At 37.0% G+C, this 18,429-nt stretch overlaps 1 protein-coding gene across 1 annotated transcript in view; it reads left to right on the top strand.

Annotated features, from left to right (window-relative positions):
- The window catches only part of LOC126175805 (uncharacterized), a 94,798-nt gene that overhangs the window by 57,392 nt on the left and 18,977 nt on the right, over nt 1-18,429 (top strand). Inside the window, exons 6-7 of the mRNA XM_049922791.1 lie at nt 4,959-5,054; nt 13,698-13,856. Of these exons, the coding sequence (XP_049778748.1) occupies nt 4,959-5,054; nt 13,698-13,856 (255 nt within the window). The remainder of the gene's footprint in view (nt 1-4,958; nt 5,055-13,697; nt 13,857-18,429) is intronic.

The raw sequence follows: 18,429 nt of genomic DNA, 5'->3' as shown, positions 1-18,429 counted from the left end.
TTTATTCATTCACCATAAGTAAGTTACTGACCTCAACTGCAGACAAAATTCTTGAGTGATTTTAGATATTTCACCCAAAACAAAAATGAAACTCTATGCCAAAGCATTCTTGACCATGTGACCATTAAGTGCACCAATCTCATATCTGTTGTTGAAGTTGGGTGATCAGCTGAATCATTTACAATATTTTGATGACTGACCAGTTGTCATCTTCAGGTGCTGTGAGTTTGGTTGTTTTAGTCAGGTGTGTCACTGATGATCCTTGGACCTCTCCTTGACTGATATAATAGTCTGCCCCATGTAAGGCATGCCACATTCGCATGGAATTGTGTTTTACGTTACAAAGATAATATTTCTTATCATTGTTGATGAACAAAATACACTGAATACCATATTTCTGTAGGGGTCAACTGATCTTTTGAGAGATTGGGCCTGCGTTAGATAGATAACCAATGCTTGACTTCTTTTTCTCTGTCTCAGCCTAAATCTCTCTGGGTTCATTTTTACTGCAGTGCCCCCTCAGTTTCATAGCCTGAGTTCCCATTCCTATGGAACACTATTCGTAGATTTTGTAACCCTTTGCTGAGGCTTTCTTTTCTGAAAATGTTCGAACTCCATGGATGAGAGTCTTTGGCTTGAGGCAAATATCAGTTTGATCTGTCCTTTCTTCTCTTAACTAAAATGTTGAGAAAAAGTAGTAGACTAAATTTTTAAAGTTCCATCCCAAATTTTGTATTAGGGTGATCTAATATCCCAGGAACTGTTCAAGCTTTTTTGTTCCATGAGGCTTTTTTGTTCCTGTCATGACCATACTGACAGGAATGTGTTGGTTTCAGCTTGGTGGGCTCTAGTGCTTTTGATTCAAAGTGTTCTATATACAAGTTCCTTATGACAGGCAATAGTGGACTGCCTGTTATGACACCATTGTTCTTTCATTAATATTCTCCTTAAAAGAAAAAGCAGGTTTACACGAGAACATGCCTAAAGAGTTCAACGAAACAATCTTTGAACTTTTCCACGATTATTTCTGAGGATTCAGGAAGTGGCATACTTGTAAATACATTGAAACTGATCATAATTTCCATCTTCCAGAGATACAATTGAATGACGGATGTGCAAACACAATATTTACAATTATTTCCATTTAGTACACCTCCTCCCCTCTCACCAATGCCTTCCTTCTCTCTTCTAATGATTTTCTTTCCTTGTTTTTCCAATTTACATCTGTTTGCAAGCACAATTCTCTTTCCACCTGGCTGTCTTTTATTGTGGAGTGTGAAAGTATATAGGACCTCTTCAATTTAAAATTAGTGCCCAATCATTGTAAAAGCCAAGACAAGAAATGAGATACAAAGAATGATTTCTTCCACTTATTTGCTCCTGCACTCTGGTAGACTTACAAATGGAGCATTGTCACACATTATACACCTATATACCAGTGTCCTGTATAGCACTATAACTCAGTACTGACTTTTGCGCTCTTGTTTAATGATATTCCTCTCACACTATCACTTTTACGAAGTTGATTAACAGTTTAATATTTGTTATTCCAAGATTCTTCTCAGCAAGCCACTGACAACTTTAATTCTAATGCTCCATATTTTCATAAAAATCTAGTGCAGTGTACCTATTGTGAAACTATGTCGTTTTGTTTGCACATGATGACTCATGTATTCTGGCACCTTTCAAAACCAAACGTTATAAACAGAACATTTTCCTCCAGAGTTTCCCTGCTAGCATAGAAGTCCAGTTTTGTTTGTATTGTTCATAATATTGCAATAACTGCTGTCTAATAACACATTGGTCCATACATTCTGTGAGATATTTACTGTTTGCACTTTGCTTCTTCTTCTTCTTCTTCTTCTTCGCGGTAGATACTTGAATCCCAGTCTGCCCAGCATCATGTTTCTTCTCTTGTAATTTGTACAGCATTGACGTATACAACGTTAACATTTTGCGTGCATGTTTTGTCACCTTTTCTGGTTAGCACTGTCACTTGTTTCTTCTTCTCATCATCAATAAATTTAATGACATTGACACTAAACCGTCACAGGTGCCCACCAAAGTAAGATTTCACAATTACTTTGCATAAAATGCAAGCACGGTGACAGTGTGCATCACTGAGTGAGGTGGCGCAGTGGTTAGCATACTGGACTCGCATTCGGGAGGACGACGGTTCAATCCCACGCCCGGCCATTCTGATTTAGGTTTTCCGTGATTTCCCTAAATTGCCTCAGGCATATGCTGGGATGATTCCTTTGAAAGGGAACGGCTGACGTCCTTCCCAATCCGATGAGACCGATGACCTCGCAGTTTGGGCTCCTCCCCGCAACGTAACCCAATGGTGTGCATTAGTTTGAACTGGAATGTGGTTGCATTTACTCACATAATCAGATTAGTTATTGCTAAAAGTGGGTCTACAGTTTGCTTTGTTAAGTAGTAATTGAATAACTTTTTTTACTGTTAACCACTTTTTCCTGCAACTTGAAAAAGAATTAAGCTTCTGAATTTATTGTGTTGGAAAATTTTGTGTATGAATTTAAAAACAGTGTCTGGTTATGATTCATTTTCTCTCTCAGCAGCAATAGATGTGCGACTGTAAATTTTGTATTACCAGTTTTAGCTTCTTTGTAGTAGTTAGGCTGAAATTTAATTACATGGCCTGTAAGAAAAATGATTTATAGTAAAGAAATATGCACCATGGAGAAATATCATCATTATCGAAGAATAACACGGTATTTGGGAGTATTATTTATCTGATCAGAAGTGTTTGTAAACAGTGATGTTGTTTGAAAATTAGAAGTGTGTGATTTTAAAAATGATGAAGCACTTTGGTGGTCAAATTTTCAACACAGTAATGTGTAATTGATTGAAAGGAATAGTGGAATAAGCTGACGGGAATTAGTTTGCAAAGTAGTTGACACAATAACAGTGAAACAAGTACTTTACTGTTACCAGTCATCATTTAGTGGACTTACGTGGGTTAATATGGCATGGATGCGTTGTGTTACAGCTGGGGTAGTAGTGGGGGGGGGGGGGGGAGGGACATTATTTCAGTACATAGCTCATAGTTTTGTAGAAGTCGTTGACAGAAAATATTGCGTACATGTGAAAGTAAATATAAAAATAACTCTGGTAACTGTAGGTGTCTTTATTTGTATATTTACTTTCACATTTATACAGCGTATACAGAAATGAATATATGGGTTTTAAGGCTTTGCAGCATTTATTACATTCAACTTACAGTTATAAATAATACACCAAACTAAAGAGCAACTCATACACTTTCGTTTGTATGCCTGTGCACAAAGGGAAGAATAGAGAATGACCAAGAACTACTGAAGAACAAGTTGTACGAGTGAGAGTCTTTCACACATACCCTAGGAAATCAGTTCGGAAGGCTAGAGATGAATTAGCAATTCCAGTGATGTCTCTGTGGAGACTTTTAAGGATACGCTTACAATAATGTCCTTACCGTTCGCAGTAAGGGACCATGTGTAAGTACCTCCACTGCCAGCAGCTCTACCCGAATTCAGAGACAGCATTGTTAAAGAATTACTCCAGACACACTGATCAAGGGTTGGGAGGAGCTCGTCTTCCGACTTGATGTGTGATGAAGACTGTTCACGCTGAATACTTGTAATCAAAACTCTTTCATTTGATGTATTATTTATAATTATAAGTTGGATGTAATAAATGCCACAAAGCCTTAAAACCTGTAATTCATTTTGGAACACCCTGTCTTTTCAGTTGTTAAGTCCTAAATAGAACTTGAACCATATACTGAAGTAATGTTTCATTTTTCTAATCTGTGCTAGACAGTGCCAGAGGTTGTTCTGAAGTCATAACACAACACCTCCATATCTTTTTAACCCACATAAATCTACATGATGATGGAGGTTTAAAACTCTGAAACACAGTGAGAAAATAAGGAAATATTGATTCATAACAGTAAACACGTTTCATTCAATATCAATAACAGTCACAGTAAAACCTAACCAAAAATGTTCACACTTAAAATTAATAACAGTGAATCTAAGGAACTGAACAAACAGCAGTAGTTAGCATTGTTTTGCTGTGCAGTACTTTCAGTATGATGACTCTGTGTGTGTGTGTGTGTGTGTGTGTGTGTGTGTGTGTAATGGTAAAGTGTCTAGTAGCTGCTATTAGGGAGAGGCACAATGAAGAATGACAGAAGAAAAATCTCTCTATGCTAATTGCTGCCTCTTAAAATTTTTTAGTTATTAGAGAATAGCTGTGACATACCGTGGGCAGATTATACCGTGAGCAGCTTATTTATTTAAGGATTGTTTCCTGTCACCAAACTGGAAAAAAATGTTTTCTTGGGTTTCAGATATTTAAATCTCATCCCAGCGGACTTCACCTTGCTTCTTAAGTTGGCTGAAACTTGTTCAGGTCCACATTCCCTGTATGCTTTCCATTGCCCTTAGAGTTCCACTGCCATTTGTATGGCACTGTGATCAGATTTCAGTTATGGAACAGCAGAGATTGTGGCATATCTGCCCACGAGTCAATTATCTCAGCTGATGACCACACCCTATCAAGAACAGAATATTCCAGATTTGCATAATTGTATTACAAATAGTAACCTCAACTCTGATTGTTTTCGTTTTCCATTTATTTTTAAATTTACAGAAACATAGTACGAAGTTCCAGTTCACTATCACAGATCTGGTACCACATAATCAACAGAGAAAGTAAAAGAGTGTCATGCTGATTTGTGTCAATTTGCTAATAACCTCACCCTATATTACTAATTTGTTTCATCTGAACCAGATTTTCTTCTCTCTGGTCCAAAGTCTAGTATCTGCTGGTTACAATGTTGAATATGTGATCTCTGATTATAGAAATGTATTGAAACCCATTCAAAATGTTTGTGAGTACCAGCTATGTTGACTTTGTAAACACATTGTAACTGCCATAAAATTGCTTTTCAGATGAACTCTTGAGTAAGCTGTGGCATCTGGTTGATAATCTGAGTGATGTTGCTTGTGACAGCAGCATTTATCTTGATGAATATTTTCTGAACAGAGGTAGGATTTTTAACATACATTACATCTTTTGTGCAATGTTGTTAAAGGACCCCATAACTCTGGAGAATATTTACATTGTTGATTTTGTAGTCTGTCGTACTTTTGTAAACATTGATTTATTACTGATGTACTTGATGTAACTTCTGTGGTTTGTTCCTAATTTACTAAGTTAAAATTGTGTTAATTTACCAATACATTTTTTAACTGAATGACATATTTAATTTCATTATACAATGAAATCAGTCAGCAGTGTAGTTATTACACTTAATGTTTTTAATCTGTCACCTGATTTCATAAATATGTACAAAGTATAAGCTATATAAACTTGACAGAAAAGAATTTGTGTACCACTGTAAATATTTCACTAACATAACTGTTCATCTCCACAACCATAGGTCTCCACAATGCTGTAAGACTTGCACAGAAATAGTGTTTTTGTTTTGGTGTATGTTCTTTGTACTTTGAAATAGGTTTCCCACTTTTGCTATATGTTAATTGCACTTATTAGTTTCTAGACTAAATCTTTGTTTACAAAGTGTGACAGTGTATATGTGATGTATTATGACAGAGAAAGGAACCTGTGACCACTGGAGGTATTCTGTTTAAATTATTTTTCTTTCACATTTACGTTCAGTCTTTAGTCACAGACGTCCACAGAGCCATGTTCTGTTATAGTGTTATGTTTTTCTCTACTAAACAGTGCCACAGGTTACACCGAAGTCTTAACACAACACATACATCCATATTAATACAGTCAAATCCATATGATGGTGGAGGTTTGAACCTCTGAAATCTGTTGTGGAAGTAAATAAACAGTGATGGTAACTTGTTGTTTCATTTCATGTCAATAACAGTCATGTTAGAGGTTAACATACAATGTTTGCATATAAAAACAATTTTCTTTATTTACTTGATAAACTTACAGTGACTGTCTTTTGCAACCTGACTTAATTTTACTGACTGAGACAGTGCAGAAGTTCCCTTTGCTTTTCATAAACTGATTAAGGTGAATGATTCCATAGGGAAGGAATCATCTGGTTTTCTTTGTATCCTTGCCTTACTCAAACTTGGGCTATTTATGAGATGTTGAATAATAAGGCTATTACTATTTTCGGATTCTTTAGTATAAGAACTTTTGTGACAGATGAAACATGCTGTTTGTTTTGTGAAATATTGGCCTGCTTTAGGTGACTAATGGTCACTTAATTTTTAGCTAGTTAATTATGCATCCCATATGTGATAAATTGAATGATGGTGAATGTATCAAGTCAACTAAAGCTACAAACTTCTTAAGAAATGCATTTTTATTGGGCTCAGTGGCAGCCACTTAGAGGTTTTTTAGTGGTTGGTTATTTCTATTTGAGCATTCAACTGTGGTATAGAAATCATCACTGAGTAGAAAAAACTTTAATCATGAACTTCCAGGCAGATTAAACTGTGTGTAAGAATGAACTTCAAACCTGGAATCTTGTCATTCATGAGAAATTGCCATAATAACCGAGCTTTTCGGGCATGACTCATGACCTGTCCTTACAGCTTTACATCTGCCAACACCTCTCCTACTTTCCAAAAAAAGTAAAGCAGTGAGGGTGGGCTGTGAATCATGCTTGGATAACTCAGTCATTAAGATTAATGCTCACCAAAGGAGGGTTCTGGGCTCGTACTCTACATGTGGAAATGCTGTCGCTCCATGTCAGAAATTCTATTTCTGTGAATAGGTAGATTTATAGATATGTTGTTCCACTCATTTCTGTTCCAAAATTACATTCACTAAAGGTGAGTGCACAAAAGTTTTGTTGTAGCATTGTATGTGTGGTTATCTCTGTTACTTTTAAACGTAAGTGGAATGTTGACTACAGTTTGATTAGTGAATAAATGCATTGGAAAAATGTGGTTACCAGTATCTTAAAAAGATACCTAAAAGACATTTGTGTAAGACTCCTATACATAATCATAAGCACTTCCTTTTGTTCAATGAATATTTGTTGGCCAAGTGAACATTTGCCCCAACATAGTATCCCATTTGAAATCAATGAATGAAAATATGCAAAATATTTTAACTTATCAATTTATGCCACCCAAAGTTGTCAATTATTCGTATACAAATGCAAATGCATGGTATTTTATACACTACTGGCCATTAAAATTGCTACACCAATAAGAAATTCAGATGATAAACGGGTATTCATTGGACAAATATATTATGCTAGAACTAACATGTGATTTTTTACTCAATTTGGGTGCATAGATCCTGAGAAATCAGTACCCAGAGCAACCACCTCTGGCCGTAATAACTGCCTTGATATGCCTGGGCATTGAGTCAAACAGAGCTAGGATGGCGTGTACAGGTACAGCTGCCCATTTAGCTTCAACACAATACCACAGCTCATCAAGAGTAGTGACTGGCGTATTGTGACCAGCCAGTTGTTCAGCCACCATTGACCAGATGTTTTCAGTTGGTGAGAGATCTGGAGAATGTGCTGGCCAGGGCAGCAGTTGAACATTTTCTGTATCCAGAAAGACCCGTACAGGACCTGCAACATGCGGTCGTGCATTATCCTGCAGAAATGTAGGGTTTCGCAGGGATCGAATGAAGGGTAGAGCCACGGGTTGGAACACATCTGAAATGTAATGTCCACTGTTCACAGTGCCGTCAATGTGAACAAGAGGTGACCGAGACGTGTAACCAATGGCACCCCATACCATGAAGCCGGGTGATACGCCAGTATGTAGATGACGAATACAAGCTTCCAATGTGCGTTCACCGCAATGACGCCGAATACGGATGCGACCATCATGATGCTGTAAACAGAACCTGGATTCATCTGAAAAAATGACGTTTTGACATTCGTGCATCCAGGTTCGTCGTCGAGTACATCATTGCAGGCACTCCTGTCTGTGATGCAGTGTCAAGGGTAACCGCAGCCATGGTCTCCGAGCTGATAGTCCATGCTGCTGCAAACGTCGTTGAACTGTTCGTGCAGATGGTTGTTGTCTTGCAAACGTCCCCATCTGTTGACTCAGGGATCGAGACGTGGCTGCATGTTCCGTTACAGCCATGCGGATAAGATCTCGACTGCTAGTTATACGAGGCCGTTGGGATCCAGCACAGCATTCCGTATTACCCTCCTGAACCCACTGATTCCATATTTTGCTAACAGTCATTGGATCTCGACCAACACGAGCAGCAATGTTGCGATAGGATAAACCGCAATCGCGATAGGCTACAACCTTTATCAAAGTCGGAAACGTGATGGTCTGCATTTCTCCTCCTTACACGAGGCATCACAACAACGTTTCACCAGGCAACGTCGGTCAACTGCTGTTTGTGTATCAGAAATCAGTTGGAAACTTTCCTCATGTCAGCATGTTGTAGGTGTCGCCACCAGTGCCAACCGTGTGTTAATGCTCTGAAAAGCTAATCATTTGCATATCACAGCATCTTCCCGTCAGTTAAATTTTGCGTCTGTAGCACATCATCTTCGTGGTGTAGCAATTTTAATGGCCAGTAGTGTATAGAACCAACCTAGGGAAGAGATTCAAGAAGACTGTTGTGCTATTAAGCACTTCAGACTGTTGTGTCAAGAGCTTGGGAGAATCTCGGACTGAAACCTTACGTAGTATCAGTGGTGTATGTACTGACCAATTCAGATACTATTGCTTGACATCAGCTGTCTTTTGGAATCTGCGCAAGATGAGGAGACTGGTGGAGAATTGCTCTTTCTGTCTGATGATGCATTGCTGCATTTGCCTGATGATCTCGCAGAATGAATTTGGGAGTTCTGTATCTCATCAGTTCGCTACCATCAAGAGCCTCTACCTCATGTAATAATGGAAGAAGAAGACATGAAAATAATTAGAATCAACAGTTAAAAAAACCTCCTAAACCTGCAAAAAAATTAGCACATACAGAAAATCATAGCAGAAAGGAAAACCCTGTTGAACGATCAAGTACACATGCCAAACAATTCATTGTTTATATTAATAGATAAAATAACGGAATAATGCTTCCAAGAGGATTAATATTACAAGGTATACAACTTTGCTTCCGCCGTTTTTTCCCCAACATTTGTGGCTTTGATGAAACAAATAGGTTACACATGTATCATTCAAAGTATTTTCCATTGCTGGCCACTACTTTCTCCCATCTTTTGGGCAGTGTATGGATCCCGTGTCGAAAAAATTGTTCATCTTTTGAAGCGATGCAAGAATCAATCCAATTTGTGACTTCTTCATGTCTTCATGAGATCGGAAGTGTTGGTCAGCCAGGCAATGCACCATTGCTCTAAGCAGGTGGTAGTCAGAGGGAGCAATGTCTGGAGAATACAGCGGGTGGGGTAGGACTTCCCATTTTAACCTTTCCCAGTACGTTTTGACCTCTTTTGCAATGTGGAGTCAAGCACTGTCGTGCTGAAAAATCACTTTATCGTGCCTCTCGCTGTATTGCGGCCATTTGTCTTTTAATGCTTTGCTCAAACACATTAATTGCGTTTGATAATGAGCACCTGTGATTGTTTCACTTGGTTTTAACACCTCGTAGTACACGATGCTGAGCTGGTACCACCAAATGCAGAACATGATCTTGGAGCCGTGAATATTCGGTTTGGCCGTCGACATGGAAGCATAGCCGGGATATCCTCATGATTTTTTGTATTTAGGGTTATTGTAATGAACCCATTTTTCATCCCCGGTCACAATGCAGTGCACAAATCCCTTCCGTTTTTGCCTCGGAAGCAACTGTTCACAAACACACAAACGCCGTTCAACATCTCTTGGTTTCAGCTCACACGGGACCCAAGTACCTTCGTTCTGAATCATGCCCATAGCCTTGAGATGTTTTGAAATGGCTTGCTGTGTCACTCCCGCTAATCATTCCTATTCTTCTTGAGTATGATGCGAGTTTTCACTCAGCAATGTCTCCAGTTCTGCATCTTTGTAAACATTCTCTCTTCCACCACTATGCCGGTCTACAACGTTAAAATCACCATTCTTGAAGCGTTGAAACCACTTCAGACATGTTCTTTCACTAACAGCATCCTTACCATACGTACTTGAGAGCATTTGATGAGACTAAGCCGCTGTTTTCTTCATGTTGAAACGAAACAGTAATACCTCTCGCAAATGACATGAATTAGGTTCATAAACTGACATTTTAAATCAAGAACAACTTTATGATGCAGACACATGTCGACTAATGTTTGAATGAGGTTATGTTGGCTGAGATCTAAGGTAACTGCCTGATGTCTGCTTACCATTCTCACCACCTATCCATGAACCCCTCCACAGAATGGCGAAACGAAAAGTCAAATCAGCGGTCACCAAAGCTTTCAACCACTCGCCAACAGCTAGTGCATTCATATTCAACAATCGACAACTCAAACCCCCCCCCCCCCTCACACACACACACACACACACACACACACACACACACACACACAATATAAACATCATGAATAGAAGTTGGTTTTGAACATATACTTCGTTAGGTTGGCAACATGTAAGTAAACAAACCAAAGAGGAGGAAACACATAATGAAGTTACAATATTTACATTGTTAAAAGAACAGTATCCGAAGAAATAGCTATATAAAGTCACAAAATAATAGTACACAACAAAAAAGGAGGAGAAACATGGTGAGCAATGTGAAAAAGGAATACAAAATTGTACTTACGTGTCAGTAATAAAGAGGTAGTGCTATCTTCAGACCAGATGAGAGGAAATGCAAATCACAGCAAACCATAAGTAATTACTTATTTACATAAAAAGCGAGATGTTAACTGTTTGATAACTTAAAAATAACAAAACTGTATCTTTATAGATCCCACGGACGATGCCTTAGAGCAAGGAAAGGTGAAATGTGTCTGGGAAAAATAAAATAAGTTTCAGCAAGAAAAGGTGGTTTTATTTGCAAAACAAGTATTTCTGTGCTTGCTGCAGAGGATAGCCACACAAACAAACTTGTTAATGATTTCTTTGTTTAATGAGGATGTTAAACTGTTTTATAGCCTGGAATTTTCAGTAAATATTGCATGAGTATACACATGACTGGCGATGGAAATGAGACACAGTAAATTGGCAGACCACTGTGGGTTGTTGGTGATGAGGGCTAATTTAAAAACTTAATGTTAATGTCAATCAAATGAAAGGAAAAAAATGTTACTGAGTCAATACACCTAATTGAACCATTCTAGGTCAGCTTATAGTAAAAATGTAGATAATGTGCATCGTTGTTCATGACAAGCTAGCTTCCAAGGAAACCTTACACTTGAACCAATACTGTTAACTGAACGAGCTGAAAAGAATGTATGCAGGTTCATGTTTATTTTTCATTTGAAATGCTACAGAGGTGATGGTTTTGAATCCCAGGGATTAGTTTTGTGCCCGCATCTCGTGGTCGTGCGGTAGCGTTCTCGCTTCCCACGCCCGGGTTCCCGGGTTCGATTCCCGGCGGGGTCAGGGATTTTCTCTGCCTCGTGATGGCTGGGTGTTGTGTGCTGTCCTTAGGTTAGTTAGGTTTAAGTAGTTCTAAGTTCTAGGGGACTTATGACCACAGCAGTTGAGTCCCATAGTGCTCAGAGCCATTTGAACCATTTGATTAGTTTTGAGTCAACCAGTTCCCTACTGACAACATAAAAAAATATGGGTGTTTGTTATTTCAATGGAGTCTGACAGTAAAATTGCTGATAGTTACCATAAATATTTATAGTGTGTTGGAGACTCCTGGTTTTAGTATAAACAATGAGAAGAATAAAGGTAATCATTGAAAGTATAAGTTAGATGTTGAGTAGCAAACAGGCACATAAACAAAACTGAATTTGTAGCTAACAACAACAACAACAACAACAATAACAATAATGTATAAACGTACATGTAGATATGTTGTCCCAGTTGTCATAACCAAGAAGCAGAAGGAAAGGAAAGACAACAGCTATGAGAGGGAGGACTAAAACAGAATGGGATAGGGATGTGGCACCAGTGAGCTCACCAGGGTCCAGGCTAGGGAGAGCAGGAAAGAAAAGAACGTGAAGAGGAAAGCCATGGAGAGAAAAGTGTGGGTGTAAATTATTGGATACAAGGCTTACCTTTTAAAATTTATAATAACAATGAAAGAAAAACATTTCTTATTTCAAATAATTTTACTGTTTCTATAAATGTTACCCTTTAAAATTTATGTATTTGTTTGTGTGTTTGAACTAATAGTTGTTTTTCACTCTGATGATACCTCAAGAGCATGATTTTGGAAGGAGTTGACAGCTTCTCACTGTGATACAAATCACTGTCTGCACATTTTTTGTTTCGCATAAGGGAACCAAATGAATTTTATAGATGATAAGTCAGGTGACTTCTGGCAGTGGGATATTAATTTGAAATTTTCCTCCATCAAATAATCAATTGTTTGATGCACTGTTTGAGAAATGGTGGTGTCATCATAAACGATGTAATATTCCCAGTTCCTTTTCTGAGTATCATTGATGACTTGTGGCAAACAAGCATAACATGTAGCATTTACTGTTCTTTACTCCTCTTAAGTTGTGGTCATGAAATTTCCATTGTAACCAAAGGAACAAATGACCATCTTCTTGAAAGCTTCATGACTGAATCTCTTTTGTTGATTTCAGTTCATCTTTGAACACCCATAAAGGGATGGCAGCTGTTGAAATGGAGAGGATGTTGGTGGTTATGTTGATGGTTGATGGGTTTTATTTTAATGGCATTTCTTTTGTGGAGGAATGTGAGAGGTGGAGTCTGATGTTGTCCAAACTATGTTGAACTGAATAGGGCCATATGAAATGACTGGGAGAATAAGTCAGTGAAAGAATGGAGATTGGCCCTGGGTTCGGAGCTCACTGGTGTCACATTTCTATCCCATTCCCTTGCTGCCCCTCCACACCCTAGCTCTTGCTCTTCCTGGCCTACACCATTCCTCCCTACCTTAGCCCTTGCCCTGAAACAGAAAGGAAATGGACTTCTCTACTATCCACTAACTTGCCAGGTTCAGTGACTTGAGTTAAAAGTACAGGTGGTGATACGAGTCGTATTATAAAAATTATACAAAAAATGGAGAAACCATGAACTTTTCTGAATAAGGAAAAATAATGTCTCATGGCCTTGCAGAATATACAGGCTGAGACATCATTCAAAAGTAAGTCTTCAAGTAAGAAAGCTGTAATCTTAAAATGTTATTTGATTACTACAATCAAAAATTATACAGAGCCCTCTAAGTGAACCACCTATTGAATTTTATTTGATTCAGAATGACGTATGATAGCACAATAGGCAACAATAATTATTAAAAATATGGGTGTTCAGTTCTGATTTATACATTGGACTGATAATCAAAATCTACAGAGTGGCAAGTGTACTAGCTGTATATACCTTGACACTAAGTAAATTTGAGCTTGAAATTTTCTGAAATTGCTTATAGCTTTTGTTTCTGCATATGCCAGATATAAATATTTAGATCTCTTATGTAATGTGTATGTAACTGATACTTTTGAATCATAATAGAAGGTTAGACAGATAAAATAGTTTTGTTTTTCTTCTTTCATGTGGTTCAGATGATATATGTGGTTCCTTAGACAGTTATTATCATTCTTCTTTTCATTTCTTAAAAGTGTAAAAGCACAATTTCTTACTTTTCAGAACTGCTTCGTTCACTCGTGGTGTCCTTCAATGAATATTTTAAAGAATGCCATCCCTTACAAGACATAGATGAAACTTATCAGTTAAGGAGGTCCGCCTCAGATTGGATTATGGCTGTTAATTGTTTTCATAATTATGAGGAAGGCACAGACATTGTGAGTAAGTATTACAAGGCACAAAATAGTTGTCATGATGAAGAAACATTTAGAAACGATTGCCTTACCAAGATAAGAAGTGCAAAAATGTAGAAATGCCAATTAAAAAGTAGGATAGACAAGTCAGGTTCTCTGCATTTCACAACATTTTTTCAAGAGTTTTGGAAATATTATTTAAATTTATGATTATGAAGAATTCCATAATTCATAATATAGTTGCAGTAAATGATATGCAACTGGAATTATACCTCAGCACAACAAAATAGTCTTCATGTTGGAGCATTACTTTACAGATGCATCATTTGGTGCCCACTACAGCTGAGGAAGATTTAAGTAAAATGCTGTGGAATTATGTGATGTTCATTTTATATGTACACCAAAGAACTTATGCTGACAAAATTGTTTCAAAATTGGGATAATGCTCTATATTCAGTGTTAATGCTGTCTAGAAGTGCTACCAAGTAAAAAAGGAAGGAAAGGTGAGGCATAAAATAATGTGAAAGGAAATGCCTCAACAGGAGTGTTCTTATTCTGATAATATTCAACCAGATATTATTTCTGTGTAAAGTAATGAGAAGAAGAAGAGTATCTGTTCGGGAAGGCTGAGAGAGTAAACAATAACTTTATAAAGTATTTTCATTGAAACTGCAGCCAAATGAATGTGTATTAATTGTTCTTGTACATTAAGAATGAGTTGAAAATAAATTGTTAATGACAGACAGTTGTTAGCACTAGGAAGTTATTTCCACTCTGCATTTTACATCAGTTAAATTAATCAATTATAATTATTTTAACACTACAATTTATAACTATATAATTACAAAGCATGATGCAATTTTAGCGCATTTGCCACTATAGAAGTTTAAGCAGTATTTACTTGAGAAATAATAATGTTAGTTATGTTCAGAACATGTTACAACTACTGTGATTTACAAAAGTTACGTGTTAGTGTGAGAACATTTTAGTATATTTCAGTGGATATTAATATCTTGTCACTTAGATATTTATAACATTACTAACTATGTTTAATTTCATGAAAGACAAATGATTAACATTGGTGTTGTACTTCTCTACATACCATGAATTGACCTAACCTTCATTTCTACAGCAGTAAACAAGTCACATTACCTTCTAGCATGTTATCTTCATAGGTTAAGTTATATAGACCAAACAAATTGCATTTGCAAATTATAATAGCATTATTGTTTAATAATAATTTCCGTTCAGCAAATTATCTAGGTATAAAAAGCGTCATTCAAAATTGCGGTAACAATACAATGCTCAGTAATTTTCAATCAATAATATCGCGTAATCATCTTCCATTGAATAAATATCTGCCAAAGATTTTCGGGCACAGAAATCAGTGCAAAAGAATAGTAGCAATCCGCTTATAAAGTGGTGCTGGCCATACATTAATGATTGTGTGATGATAGTTATTGTGCTTTTGCTGTATATTTGTGGCTAAAGGGGAAAAAAAAGCAGCTAAACTTACAAGCTGCCACAAGAGCTGCAGAAGGCTTCTGTTGGGAGAAATAATATTAGATTAGGTGGCTAGGTAATAATTAAACCTTAAAAATTAGTGAAAATATTCTGGAATACTGAAAGTCTGATATGTCTTCAGTTTAACCTCAACTATGCTGCTTGTAATTTAAGGTCTTGGTAAAGAAGTTAATGTCGTATGTAGGGGTTCAGCAACAATTATGATTGCAGACACTATTACACAATTGAGAAAGGCATCATTAAGGCTTAGAGCCACATACTAAGTCAGCTATGGGCCCTGTTGATGCAGAGCTAGGAAATTCTTATAGAGAGAGGGGAGATCTCTCACATATTGTGATTGATTTATCACTCTGTGTATGGTAAATGATATGTGGTGATTTCCTGGTTTCATAATGTTTTTCATATTTTCAGTTCTGAACTTCTGACATTTAATGTTTTATCTGTGTTCAGTGAGTGTTTATGAGTTCACATAACAACATAGTTATATTTCCATGACATTATGGGACTTTTGCTGTGAGTGGCTAACAGAAGAAAACTGATCAACCACCGTGTTGATTTAAGTGTTTCTGAAGCTAATGATGTGAAGGTCGATGGCAGCATGTCATGACCTCACACAAATGCAGGATGCTTTTTGATCGGTACCCCTGGGATTTGCAGTGGGATGATAGAGGCTAGCATGAGTGGAGTGGTTGTAGGAATCTGGATCATTCTATAATAATTAGTGCTGGAATACTTTAGTAAATAAACTTTACTTTACTTTGTCCTGCTACTGCATTCCAGGAACATAACTAATAACAACTACCTTTCTTGAATACAAATGACTCATTAACAAACATTAACTGGATTATACAACAAGCAAGGTAACACAATTCTGGTATTACGTGTGTAATACATGCACGAACTCGAGGCTGCAAACCTAGTGAACTGAAGGCTATTCTAATCTGACTTTGCTCATGACTTGTAGCTGACTCAGCCGGTGTGATCTGCAAGTCTCTGTCCATGCAGTACAGTGGCACTGCAAGTGCTAGCGAGTCCAGAGAGCTTGCAAGTGCTGGACTGCTATCGATTATCACAACCTCTAGCGTGGTGTCTGAAGTTGACACAACAGCTAGAATACCGTTTTTGTTGGTTTTCATATTTATGCTTGTATATTATGAAAATACACACTTTTAAATTGTACAGCACATTAAAGATTTCTCCAAAATGCATCATTTTTAATACAGTCTGTTGTACTAAAGTGTTGGAAAATATGATGTAAGAGGATAAAGATGTTGCCAGCCTTTTTTATGCACTTCATTCAGTAGACAAAATGCATGGTTACAACAAAGGAATTGCTTCTTATCACATATTACTGTGCATTTTGCTTAACTTAATTCATTATTTAATAGATGAAATCAGCTCCTCTCTCCTTATGCACTGCAAAATAGTCTGAGACAATTTAAGTGAAATTTGGATGATTCAGCACTTCTTTTTTGAAGAGAACACATTGTGTTCTGTGCTCACAGAAAATCAGCCCTCACTTGTAGTATTTTGCATGAATGTTTTCTCTAGGTTTAGCTTAGAGAAGAATTGATCTGCCTCTCCACTTGTCAATGGAGAAGTCACTATTATCTGCAGAAGTTTCACACTTTCAGGACAAGCTTTCGCTAAGTTGTTTTCGTAAAGTAAGTTCAGTAAGATCAAAGTATGTGATGCTTTCATGATATCCTTTCGGTTACACATCTCATTTAGTTCATGGTATTTAGTCTGAAGAGTGTAATTTGAACAAATTAATAGCTGCTTTCAGTTCTTTTGCTGGAAAAAGTAATGGGACATATTTGGTGCTCTTATATCCTCTAATCATTCATGAAACTCTTGCTAGGTGGTGACACTTATGTAACCATTGCTGTATTCTAGTGCACTCTAGCGAGATAGTTACAGAATTGTTCCTACAGTGGATAATATTGTCAATGCAAGACACAAAAACTATCTAAAAATAGTATCAAAACAAGAATTCTATACATCAATAATGCATCAAATCTAGTAGAGCTATATAGAAATGCAGATTTTATGGCAAGGTTTCAGCTGCTCTGTTCATTCCCTTTTTATGTAAGCAGTGAAATTGTCTGGAGGTTGATACGGTACTCTTAGACTGAATAATAAGAGCCTTCAGGATACCAAAGAGAGCTACACTCAGTAGAAGCTACATCCTCAAACTTAGAGCTATCTGACATTTCAGAGTACAGATTTAAGACTAGCTACCTGTTCAAGAAACATTACTCAGTAGCAGCAATTCCAAAGACATTGACTATCATTATGCCAATCCTTGTGGGAAATATGCAAAATGCCTCAGAGCCTTTAATTATGAGCTGCGTCTGCTGTAAACACTCATTTAACATCTTCCATTAAAATGTAAGAAGACTCATAATTAAAAAGGGTTAACTTTAATGTCAAAAGAGGGAAATGAAAGGGCAAATGGTATGTCAGCAAATGTGTCATGCTTATCAGTTATGGGAAAACACAAAAATTGACCATATACAAATATGATGATACAATATGTTTTCATATTCTAGAACCAGTAACAAGAAAAGGGGGAATGGCCATGTACACAAAAAGGGGAGTAGAATCCTAGGTCATGTATTGTAGAGAATATTGTTCAAGGGATGTTTTCAAATGGCCTCTCAGTAAAATTTAATGCTTTCTTAAAAATATACCATTAGCTCTTTGAAGCACTATTTCCTCTACAACAAATAATACTAAAATAAAACAGAAGCACTGAAAAAAGATGGATTATACCCAGGACGGAGAGACCGCTGTTAAATTCTTAGAAGTGTCGCCAATCAAAATCTGAACCAACATTACAGTGTATTTTGTAAAACTGTCCAGTCTGTTACCAAAAGAGCAAACCAGTTGTGCTACATACACAGAATAAAACACTAAGCAACAAACAGATAAAAACAGTGAGATGAATATGATACAACAATGGTTGTGACAATGCATGTTAAGATACTGAAATCATTTAATTATTACTTTCTGATTGTGGTAAGGAACTTAATGTGTGAAAATACACGATCAAATGCAAATGCAATAGATATATT

This window comes from Schistocerca cancellata, chromosome 3 (genome assembly GCF_023864275.1).
Source record: "Schistocerca cancellata isolate TAMUIC-IGC-003103 chromosome 3, iqSchCanc2.1, whole genome shotgun sequence".
NCBI classification, from domain to species: Eukaryota; Metazoa; Arthropoda; class Insecta; order Orthoptera; family Acrididae; genus Schistocerca; species Schistocerca cancellata.
This window is presented reverse-complemented; position numbering and strand designations above follow the sequence as displayed.